Raw genomic sequence first — 12,768 nt, 5'->3', positions numbered from 1 at the left:
AAATAAATGGTTAATAAGATGATACTTGGAGCGGTATTGTTATATTTCAGTGCAGCCTTTGATTCATTGAACCCTATGCCTGGGTCTAGTTTTAGTAATGCACTGTCAGGGTATTGGAACTGACGCTATTTGCTGTCCTCAGCCCAGTCAAAGCTGTTCTTTGTCCTGACACATTTTTATTGAGGAAAAATGTACTTACTATGACTGAGAAACAGTTGAAGTTGGAAGTTTATGCCTACCTTCAAACTCAGTGCCTCTTCGCTTGGCATCATGGGAAAATCAAAAGAACTCAGCCAAGACCTGAGAAAAAAATAGTAGACCTCCACAAGTCTGGTGGATACAAAGGTACCGATATCCACAGTAAAATTAGTCCATATATTGACATAACCCGAAAGGCCGCTCAGCAAGGAAGAAGCCACTGCTCCAAAACCACCATATAAAAGCCAGACTACGGTTTGCAACTGCACATGGGGACAAAGATCGTACTTTTTTGAGAAATGTCCTCTGGTCTGATGGGGAAGGCTTGCAAGCCAAAGAACACCATCCCAACCGGGAAGCACGGGGGTGGCAGGATCATGTTGTGGGGGTGCTTTGCTGAAGGAGGGACTGGTGCACTTCACAAAATAGATGGCGTCATGAGACAGGAAAATTATGTGGGTATATTGAAGCAACATCTCAAGACATCAGTCAGGAAGTTAAAGCTTGGTCACAAATGGGTCTTCCAAATGGACAATGACCCCAAGCATACTTCCAAAGTTGTGGCAAAATGGCTTAAGGACTACAAAGTCAAGGTATTGGAGTGGCCATCACAAAGCCCTGAGCTCAATCCGATTGAAGATTTGTGGGCAGAACTGAAAAAGCGTGTGCGAGCAACGAGGCCTACAAACCTGACTCAGTTACACCAGCTCTGCCAGAAGGAATGGGCCAAAATTCACCCAACTTATTGTGGGAAGCTTGTGGAAGGCTACCCAAAACTCTTGACCCAAGTTAAACAATTTAAACACAACTCTACAAAATACTAATTGATTGTATGTAAACTTCTGACCCACTGGGAATGTGATGAAAGCTCAAATAAATCATTCTCTCTATTATTATTCTGACATTTCACATTCTTAAAATAAAGTGGTGATCTTAACTGAACTAAGATAGGTAACCTTTACTAGGATTAAATGAGCCAGCAGCATACCACCCTGCATACCACTGCTGGTTTGCTTCTGAAGTTAAGCAGGGTTGGTCCTGGTCAGTCCCTCGATGGGAGACCAGATGCTGCTGGAAGTGGTGTTGGAGGGCCAGTAGGAGGCACTCTTTCCTCTGGTCTAAAAAATATCCCAGTGCCCCAGGGCAGTGTTTGGGGACACTGCCCTCTATATGGTGCTGTCTTTCGGATGGGACGTTAAACAGGTGTCCTGACTCTCTGAGGTCATTGAAGATCCCATGGCAGTTATTGTAAGAGTAGGGGTGTTAAACCTGGTGGCCTGGCTAAATTCCCAATCTGGCCCTGTAACAATCATAGTCACCTAAGAATCCCCAGTTTACAATTGGCTCATTCCTCTCCCCTGCAACTATTCCCCAGGTTGTTGCTGTAAATGAGAACGTGTTCTCAGCCAACTTACCTGGTAAAATAATGGATAAATAATGTCAGGAATTGTGAAAAACTGAGTTTAAATGTATTTGGCTGAGGTGTATGTAAACTTCTGACTTCTACTGTATAGAACATGATATTGAGACAGTGTTTGGTTATATGATTTGGAGTTACACAACAATAACAACACAGAGGAACATGGCATCACAAATATGAACCTTTAAATTTCTTTATTTTTGATTTCGTCATCAAAATTTTTACAAAACATTTTCTGACAATAATATACTCAAAGAGAAGCCATATTTTGCGTTTGGACCAGGTTTCCACAACGCCGCTTTAGGTCTGAGCACAGAAAATAAGAATTGAAACCAAAACAACAACAAACCAACTACAGAATAAACAATGCAGCTCATATTTACATCCCACAGAAATCAATGCCGTCAGTAGGAGATAGATGAGGGAAAAGCAGAAATTCACATGGAAATATCATGGGAAAGAACAAGTGATATTGGTGGGAGGGGAGAATGTGGAGAAGCTTGGAGCAAATAAGGAATTATTAAAGAATATGATAATATTGCTTTCTGTCAGTTTTACTGCATGTTCACATCTATACATCGCCTCTATCAGCAAAATTGATTCTATATGAAATTAGTGTTCCTTTTCTCATTCTGTTCACATAAATCCAATTAGTGGTTTAAACATGCTTTATTAGACCGGAATAGTTTATGTCTCTGACAGAGGTTAACGGTTATGCTTAGAACCCCTATTGTCTTGACCCTGGTTTGTAACCATTGCTTATGCCAAAGGGCAAAAACCTCCAGCTAATGATGTTAGAGCTTCTCCTACTGTCCTGTATGCCTCAGGTCTCCACATGCTCTGGGCCCTACAGAGGCCCTATAGGGGCTCTATACTGTAACTGTATAATGCCTCAGTTCAGGAGGGAATAGAGAAGATGAGAAGATGACGCAAAGCCACATCTGGCTGGGAACTAATTTGTCAAACGTATTTATCAGGTAATGACATAGAAGTCATTGAATCTCTGCGGTTGGCTTCAGGTGAACTGGAAGGAGAAATGTGTTGTGTTGATGGCAGGGAGGTGAGGCGCTGCAGAGTCCAGAGCCGTGGTGAGATGTAAGGGCCAGGTTTGAGACAGCATAAACTAGGTGTGCACCAGCAGTGACAGAGCCTAGACAACAAAAGCCACGATTCATCAACAGCAGATGTTACACCCTGTGGGGGGGGGGGGGGGGGGTGCAGTTCACGATGATGTGTTCACTCACTATACCCTCCTGCATCCTCAGCCATGTGCATTAGGTGTGATCAGACTGCATACAGCCAGGGTGTGGAAGTAGGATTTGGGAGATTTAGGAGGATGCAGGTGTCTGTGTGCCTCATTCAATGTGTTAATGAGGTACTGTACATGTGTACCAAGGTGTTAGGATAGCATCCCTTGGTGTGCATGGGATGCAAAACCTTTGTTTTAAGCAAATACAATACAATTCTCTTATTCTTACCCCTTTTCTTAATTTCTGTTATTTGTTTCCCATTTTCTCGATTTCTCTTCCCCCCCCCCATCTCTCTTGCCTCATCTCTCTTTCCCCTAGAGATTTGCATTTAGCCATTCCTCTGAGCATAGACACAGAAATATGAAAGGCTTTCTTGCAATACTTCAGACCTTTGTTCACCCTCCCTTCAGCTAAATCTGTTCCCAAAAGGGATTTGATCCCAAACTCAGAGGATTGGGGTAGAGGGGGGAACAGATCCCAAAACAAACAAGGCTGAGGAAAAAAACAAAGCCTGTCGGCGTTTCTGGGCTAGCACAGACGTTCCTGAATTTCAGCTTAAACTTGCACAAGTTGTATGCATCCCCTGTGCTGAAAGCCCCGTACATTACAACATTAGAAAAATGGGACAAAAGACTTGTTCATGGAAGACAGCAGGGTCCCTTTATTCCAATGGCCTTATCATGGATGTAGATCATGGTAAACCAATGACTTATTAGCCGCTAATTTAATTGTGGTCACCATGACTCCTTTTAAACTTCCAATTACATATTGTTTTGATCGTTGTTGGACTGCTGTTGAGTGATTACTGCTCAAGGAAACATATTAATGAAGAAACTAAATAATGATAATTAGTCTGGAAATGTGTTACCATAATAGAAGAGGGAAGCCTCTCTCTGGAGTATAGCCTCGTCCAACACAAGCATCTCTTTCTGCAATGTGCATAAAGACAGCATGGAGACTGGAGGGCCCATGGGGCTGGAGACATCTACTCTGGAGAGGATGGGCTACAGAGGGGTCAGTGAACAGCTTGCTTGAGAGACACCAAAGTAGCCAGTGTGTGTGTGGAAACACATGCTTGTGGTTCTAGGGCATGTCAAACAGGAAATAGTCTAGCTCTATACTATCTGTTTCTCGTTCAGTGCACACCCTTATATTTTGACGTGGTTTGCCCAGTCGTCAGCATGCGGACAGAAATAGAACATTGTAAAAAAGGGTCACCAAAGGCAGACATGATATCCAGGCCAGGAGATGGCAGGGGAGGTTTAAAGAGCAAGGCAAGACAAGACATTGCTAGAACTGAGAGTGGGATGTCCCATTTGTGAAGACATTGGCACAACATTTATTACAAGGTCAACTAAAACCAGCACTGTAGTCAGAAACCATTTCGAGTAAACCAACAGTTTGTATGTAATACGTGGGGCATACAGTATCTCAAAACTCTTCTAGATCATGATATAATTATCAGAGCATTGTCGGTGTGTTTTTGCTTGGGGGTTGGTAAATTATTAAATTAAATGAAGTTATCATGGCTTTAGTAGAAATAACATACTGTATCTCAAGCATACTGAAAACGAGTCATACACGAGAACATGGGTTGATAAAAATAATAATAATAGTAACAGCGGCCTGAACAGCTGCTACTCTGTTTATTATATATCCTGATTGCCTAGTCACTTTTACTCCTACCCACTTGTACATACTGTATTACCTCAACTACCTTGTACCCCTGCACATTGACTCGGTACTGGTAGTCCTTGTAGCTTCATTATTGTTTTTATTGTGTTACTATTTCCTTTTTTCATTTAGCAAATATTTGACTTTAAAATTCCGCACTATAGGCTCGTAAGCATTTCACTCTAATGTGAAGAATACTTCTGGTAGGGTAGACTTTAAGACATTAGTAAAAACCTCAGTGATGGACAATGTTTGCAGGAATAGTGACATGCTGGAGGGAGGTGGGAGCAGGTAGAAAAATATTTATAATTAAAACAAGGAGAGTAGAGGAAATGGTGGGAATCATCAACTCCCTCCCAAAGCCATCTTCTGGACAGACTCCCTCGCTCACTCCGGCTCGTGGATAAGGCTCCTCTTCTGGCCACAAGCAGTTTGTGTTTCAGAAGAAGCAAAATACGTAACTTTTTCCTTTTTAAAGATTCTCTATTTACAAGATAAATAAGTCCCGAAGGATTTTGTCCTTTTTATGTAGTCTTTTTATAGAATTGCTTGACATCATTGATCATCTCAAAAATGTACACTTTTGCTTCCGATCAAGAAACATACAAAAAAGCACACCCCCCGGCCGGCGGTCTCCTGGCCCTCCCTTCTCTTTGCCCTCTCAGGCTTTCTCCTTCATGGGGAGCCATATACATAGGTGGCTTGATGTGCTCCCTCTTCCATTATACAGACCTCAGGGTATTGAACTTGACAGATAAAAAATGACCGCAGTGTGTGTGTTTGATTTGGACATGGGGAGTGAGGGGTGGGGAATCTCCGTTGAAAAGCCACCACAACAAAGGATCCAGTCCATCTTCAACTCCATCAATTGACGGTAAAGGATGTCCAAAAGTGCTCATGGGTAACAGAGACAGTGTCCACATTCATCTGGTTGGAGTTCAAACCCAGTCAGGCACACTTACTGGCAAAGGGCTGTGTTATTAACAGGCAACATCCATCCCCAGTGATAGTCCACCACAGTCAATGATTTTTTTTCTGGATGTCAAAGACGCACCAACGTGCCAGTCAGTCAGCCCAACAAGCCCCCGTGAGGCACTGGGCTCTTTGTCTGCTGTGTTTCTAAGGGAGTAGAGAGGAGAGCACAGGAGCAGTGCATCACCAATCCACCAGCATACCTGCCGCTCACCTCACAAACAGGCCAGTTACAAGAAAATCAAGCATTGTTTTTAGAAATCAAATATATAAAAGGGTTAGTTCGGCCTTTACAGGTGGTATGAGATTCAACCTTTAGTTGACCCCCTGGAAGGACCTACATACCTCCTTGTTCATTGCTTTGCCCAATTTGATCAAATTGAGCATTACAAAGCATCAGCATTTAAAATACCTTAATTCTGCCCAAACACTTCACATCCAGCAATTCCATTTAAAAGTATTTAATGAAATAGATATACATCTCATGAATTAGTCAGACCATAGATAGTATAATCTGGTGGGCCAACTCGAGCCAGCTGCCAAATCTTGACACCCCATTGCACATGCTTCCTACATTTTCTATCGGACTCCATAAAATGGTCTTTTTGTAATGATAACTGAGTAGGCTCTCTCAACCATTTACAGACACAGGACTCGGCAGCCTCTGTAGATTATTATGTGGTTTGGTTGTACATACTGTATGCAGATGGCAGACGTACATTTATAAAAAGGTAAACCATCTAATGCATGTATTTAATGTGTACCAGTTATGTTTTCAGAAACAAAAAGTATAAAGAAAACAAATGCTATTATTGTACATAAAAATAATACATCTTTGGTACGACATGAGCACATGAATAAAACTCAGACCTTGACCTCCATAGTTGAACATACTGACAATACAGTATGGAAACAATACAATGAATCTACTTGTTTTCTCTCATAACATTCTTATTTTTTGAGAATTTACTCATTTGAATGAGATAATGATTTCCATGGCATTATAACCCCTGACTGGCAATTTGAATGGGAAAAAGAGCGAGCCTTTGAGTTCTGGTAAACATTATTTTGTTTCATGACGTTGCTCTCTTTCTTTTCTTGTCCTCCAGACACATAGCTTATTGCACATTCCTTTCTCACTCCTAACACAACATGAGAGAACTGCCATGATCCATCCCTTGGAACAGGCACCATGCAGCATTGTCGCCACATTGGCCAGAGCTATAACCAAATGGATGCTTTAACGTGTCATGCACGTTGCATCACGTTTCTATTTCCCAGTAGCCAAGAGGAGGGGAGCAGCAAGTCCACTTTGAAGTGTTTGGAAAAAGAAAAAGAGATAATAGCAGGACTCCCAGGATGCATCAGCCTTCATAATGGTCACATTCCAGTTGCCAGATGCCAATGGCCTCTAGCCATGTTTTTAAATTTATCATTTTTGTTCTCCTCTTTTTACCTCTGCCCCCTTGTGGCCATCCCATGCCAATGTGCCGAAAAAGGCCTCACAGAACCCCCCTGCTCCCTTGCCCTCTATTCAAGAGTCATGGTGGATCTGTGGCATCCCCCCCACCTCAAACGACAGACTCTCGCTCCAGTTGTTAGCGTCCAAAGGTGAGCGTGGTGGTGCGCTCTTGGGGAGGGAAGGAGCCACCGGGGACCTGGGACGGGGCTCTGAGGATAGAGGGCGGTGAGCGGGGCCCGGCCCCCACTGTGGCAGCAGAGGGCACAGAGGGCAGCGATACAGTCTGTATGGTGGTTCTCTCACGTGGCCCCAGCTCCTCCAGGCCCTGCGGGGGACCCTCGTAGCCCATGTTGAGCCGCAGGGGCTGATGGGCCTGGCAGTAGTCCACGATAGGCTGCTCGTACCGGTAATACGCCAGCGTGCCCATCTGGTGCGGGACCTGTGTCGAGCAGGGAGGGATGGTGGGTGACAGAGAATGAGAGTGGCAGAGGGAGAGAGAATGTGTGAGTAATTAAGGGAATTTATATGTAGGTGGGAGAGGGAGAGGGGGAGAAAAAAACAGAAATATACATTAGAGATGTCAATCTCAATCTGTTGATTGCTCTGATAAGCCCTCTAGATACCAACTAGCAGATGGGAACAAATAATCATCAATAATTAAAATAATATCTGCAATTAAAACAAATGTTTTTGTCAAACAGTGATTATTTTGTCAGAAAAACAACAACAATGTGTATCAACTGCCTAAATGTGATGTTAAAATGTACCCACTAATCCAACCATTACCACTGGGCTGTCATCTCAGAAAAACAACAACAATGTGTATCAACTGCCTAAATGTGATGTTAAAATGTACCCACTAATCCAACCATTACCACTGGGCTGTCATCTCAGTGCCAGGTTGATGGATATGTATGCAGTAAGACAACAGAGATATTTTTACCCAACGTGAGCGTATGCCTGTCTTGTCATACAGTGTGAACTCCACTTGCCAGTGACTCATAATGCACACTCAAATTGCACAATGCACTACAACATGCTCATTCACATGTTCAAATAGGCATTCAGCCATGCACGTATATAAATGTGTCCATATACTAGCATAAAGGGAGGATCAGTGTAAACTTAAGCAGAGTTCCATAGAGTCTAGACAACCACGATGAGACTAAATCACCCACCCTCACACACACACACACACACACACACACACACACCGCTTTTCCAAACAAACAGATGAGCGACATCCAGGCGTTTTCCCCAACTCACTGCCTGAGTTCATTGCCTTAACAAAGACCAATTAGCGAAGGTTGAAAGGGGCCCAGAAAAAAAGTGGGGAGAGATGGCAGTCGTCGGGAATGAAGTGCTTGACAGGGTTCACAGACAATCAGATCTTACAATGGCGCTCAAAGATAAGAAAAAAAAAAGAAAAAAACAAACAACAAATAGGAGACCAAGAAAGAAAACGGAGAGATAAATAATGACAAGGGTGCTGTCTGGGTGGATGATGGGAACTGGGTACGGCTCATAAATTCAGCCCTCTTATAGGCTATATAGTCTGTTGTCTGACAGAGCAAAAAACGAAACAAGGCTCCACTTTGGGTACCCGAGATTCAAGGTCTATGTAAGAGTAGAATTCATGGACCCAGTCAGTGGAGTAAGATCAGTCGTTCAGACAGAAGACTTGCCACAAGCGAAATAACCCCTGTGTCTAGAAGAACAATCTATATGTAACCTTGAGGAAGGTTAAAGAGAACATACAATACATAAAATATTGTCCCGCTGAGCTGAGGAGTGAGGTGTTATGGGTTCCCATTCCTGGCTAGGCTGTAAAGTATCAATACACTAACCTGACAGGGAACATATTGGGCTATGTCAATAAATACAGCTAACAAACAAACACTGTACACACTAACGAAAAAGTATGATAAAGATACTCTTTGAGGTCACATTGCAAATATCAGACCTCTTTTCACAAATGTGTCCCTCTCCCTTATAATATACCCTCCCCCCTCTCTCTCAAATGGACTCCATTAAACTAGACCTGTATTCATTACATTATGGGCACTCAGCGGATTACTCCCCTTCCTCTCTGTTGAGCCCCCCACCCTTCCCCCTGACCCCTCTGCTACCCACAGCTCCCTGCTTGCCCAGGTCCTACGAATTAATTAACGGATATTAACTCCTAACCATTTCAGCGGATTCTGTCCTAGTGCTGGGGCATTAATCTGGCCCGTGTGCTGGGAACGTGTGTGTGTGTGTGTGTGTGTAGGAATGAGTGTGTGCGTGAGAGAGAGGACATGTTAACACACACCTGGCGGTCTAGCAGCATATCCACAGTAGTCTCTGGCCTCAGCGTTTTGTGATTGAATTGTCTCCTCAGAGAGGTGTATTTTAATAGAATTAGGTGTAAATCTCAGACTGATACATTTGGTGTGATGAACCAGATTAATAGGCTTACATTGTTATTTTTGTCTGTCTCTAAGGAGGTAAAAAAAATCCCCATTAATTGATATTCAAGATTTGTCAAAAATATATTTTCACTGTAGCAACATTATGTTCTTACCCTGTACATAATCCCACAGAGATATAGCTATGAGGAGCCGCCAGTGCCCCACGCAATAAATCCCCAGTCACACACTCCATAAAATGCAGTTTTACTGAGTTTCTCTGCAGCTGGGACGTGGTGTTTCTTTTCTGGGAAATGTTTCCCCTTGGCTTTAGGAAACTTGGATCACTTTGACAAAAAAACTTCAGTTGGTCCTCGTCGGTCTGTCTGGGCACTAGGATACTGTAGCAAAGGGGAGAGGAGGAGAGCATACCCACACTCATACATGTGCAATGTGACCTTATGTTTCCAGTTAGTCTCTCAGGAAGCAGGAGGTGAGAGGCATTCAGGGCCTCTTATACTCTGTGCTGTGGAGAACAGAAACACACTGTCATTTACAACTGCTAAAAAACAGTACAGTGTGGAATACATTACCATAATGTATTTAAACAGGATTTCTATATTTAATGCAATGGTATTCACTTGTCATGGAAATAGTTAAGCATTGTGTCCCAGAGAACTGTTTTGGTAGAGTACTTATACTGCCATGTGTGTTTCACTTTGTTTGTCCGTGAGTCTTCATATTTCCTAGCGTGCATGCGTAGTTGGGCACAGATGTCGAACTGGGGGCATCCATCACATGGAGCCCACCAGACAAGCATTCAGCCCAGAGAAAACACACAGAACTGTCTGAGGGGGAGTTTAGCCAAATTTACATCAGATTTACAAAAACAAAGCATGGCCCCAGAGGAAAGCGAACCATGTTCCATCTTAATTTGACCCGAAAATTTGAAAAATATTTAGAATCTCTGTCAGGGGGCAGCTAAAAGTAGTGTTTGTATACAATGCAGTACATTACCTACATTATTTATTTAACCTTTATTTAACTAGGCAAGTCAGTTAAGAACTAATTCTTATTTACAATGACAGCCTAGGAACAGTGGGTTCTAACTGCCTTGTTCAGGGGCAGAATTTTATATTTTTTACCTTGTCAGCTCAGGGATGCGATCAAGCAAAGTTTCAATTACTGGCCCAACGCTCTAACCACTAGCCTACCTGCCGTCCCAAATTTTACCTTAGGAACCAGTTAAAGTCGCCTCTGTAGGCTACGTACAGGCTACAGCACGTCTCATGTGAATTATTGTAATCAATTGACATATTTGTTGGGGTTTAGACGTATTTTTCGTTAGTGAAAATTGTACATTTTTTGGACATTTTGTAAATCATCCAAACTACTGCGTGAAAAAATATAAATCTGAAATGTTGTAGACTACAAATTGCAAGACATCCCATTGGCATCATATGGTAACATAATGTGTAATTTAGCCTATTAAACACAAACATTATGTATCAAGTGAGAATTAGGGAGGTCTGATGTAAAAAAAAAAAATAATAATAATAATAATAATAAAAGGACATTCTTGCCTTCTTCGCCCATATTTTCAAAAAAAATTTGCACAAAAAGTAGTGTGTAGAGTAGTTCTAATAGTTAGCTACACCGTGACATGGCAAGAAAGTAATTAACTACTGAAAATCAAATACAATTGTATTAGTTACATGCGCCGAATAAAACAGGTGTAGACCTTACAGTGAACTGCTTACTAACAAGCCCCTAACCAACAGTGCCAGTTAATAAAACAGGTGTAGACCTTACAGTGAACTGCTTACTGAGAAGCCCCTAACCAACAGTGCAGTTAATAAAACATTTAAAAATATGGATAAGAATAAGAGATAAAAGTAACAAGTAATTAAAGAGCAGCAGTAAAATAACAATAGCAAGACTATATACAGGTGGTTGCCGATACAGAGTCAATGTGCGGTGGCATCGGTTAGCTGAGGTATTATGTAGGTAGAGTTATTAAAGTGACTATGCATAGACGACAACAGAGAGTAGCAGTGGTGTAAAGAGGGGGTGGGGGGGGGGGGGGGGGGGGCACTGCAAATAGTCTGGGTAGCCATTTGACTAGATGTTCAGGAGTCTTATGGCTTGGGGGTAGAAGCTGCCTCTTGGACCTAGACTTGGTGCTCTGGTACCTATTGCTGTGTGGTAGCAGAGAGAACAGTCTATGACTAGGGTGGTTAGAGTGTTTGACAATTTTTAGGGCCTTCTTCTGACAACGCCTGGTAAAGAGGTCCTGGATGTCAGGAAGCTTGGCCCCAAAGATGTACTGGGCCATTTGCACTACCCTCTTTAGTACCTTGCAGTCGGAGGCTGAGCAGTTGCCATACCAGGCAGTGATTAACCAGTGTGATCACTGGATACTCTCGTTGGTGCAGCTGTAGAAACTTTTGAGGATTTGAGGACCCATGCCAAATCCTTTCAGTCTCCTGAGGGGGAATAGGTTTTGTCGTTCCCTCTTCACAACTGTCTTGGTGTGCTTGGACAATGTTATTTTGTTGGTGATGTGGACACCAAGGAACTTGAAGCGCTCAACCTGCTCCACTGCAGCTCGGTCCTCTTTCCTGTAGTCCACAATCATCTGCTTTGTCTTGATCACGTTAAGGGAGAGGTTGTCGTCCTGGCACCAGACGGCCTGGTCTCTGACTTCCTCCCTATAGGCTGTCTCGCGTTGTCGGTGATCAGCCTGTTGTGTCAACAGCAAATTTAATGATGGTGTTGGAGTCGTGTAGACATGAGTGAATAGGAAGTACAGGAAGGGACTGAGCACGCACCCCCGAGGGGCCCCCGTGTCGAGGATCAGCGTGGTGGATGTGTTGTTACCTACCCTTACCATCTGGTGATGGCCCGTCAGGAAGCCCATGATCCAATTGCAGAGGAAGGTGTTTAGTCCCAAGGTCCTTAGCTTAGTGATGAACTTTGAGGGCACTATGGTGTTGAAAGCTAAGCTATAGTCAATGAATAGCATTCTCACATAGGTGTTCCTTTTGTCCAGGTGGGAAAGGGCAGTGTGGAATGCAATAGAGATGGCATCATCTGTGGATCTGTTGGGGTGGCATGCAAATTGGAGTGCATCTAGGGTTTCTGGAATGATGGTGTTGAAGTGAGCCATGACCAGCCTTTCAAAGCACTTCATGGCTACAGACGTGAGTGCTATGGGTCAGTAGTCATTTAGGCAGGTTACCTTGGTGTTCTTGGGAACACATTTTAAATGTGTAACTAAATAAAGTCAATGGGGGGCATTAAGTTATTTGTGCCAGAAGGGCGTGGGCTGGAATCGAACCGCATTCGGAAAGTATTCAGACCCCTTGACATTTTCCCCCATTCTTTTACAGCCTAATACTAAAA

The 12,768-nt window shown here is 43.0% G+C and overlaps 1 protein-coding gene across 2 annotated transcripts in view; it reads right to left on the bottom strand.

The window, feature by feature from the left end:
* Positions 1-1,797: 1,797 nt before the first annotated feature.
* The window catches only part of LOC110509874 (leucine-rich repeat transmembrane neuronal protein 4), a 139,999-nt gene continuing 129,028 nt past the window's right edge, over positions 1,798-12,768 (bottom strand). For both annotated transcript variants that reach the window (XM_036967882.1, XM_021591052.2), the window contains one exon: positions 1,798-7,415. In XM_036967882.1, the coding sequence (XP_036823777.1) occupies positions 7,113-7,415 (303 nt within the window). In that variant the 3' untranslated portion in view covers positions 1,798-7,112. The remainder of the gene's footprint in view (positions 7,416-12,768) is intronic.

The sequence above is a fragment of the Oncorhynchus mykiss genome, chromosome Y (genome assembly GCF_013265735.2).
Source record: "Oncorhynchus mykiss isolate Arlee chromosome Y, USDA_OmykA_1.1, whole genome shotgun sequence".
Taxonomy (NCBI): Eukaryota; Metazoa; Chordata; class Actinopteri; order Salmoniformes; family Salmonidae; genus Oncorhynchus; species Oncorhynchus mykiss.
The sequence above is the reverse complement of the archived record's forward strand: the minus strand, read 5'-3'. Positions and strand labels throughout refer to the sequence as shown.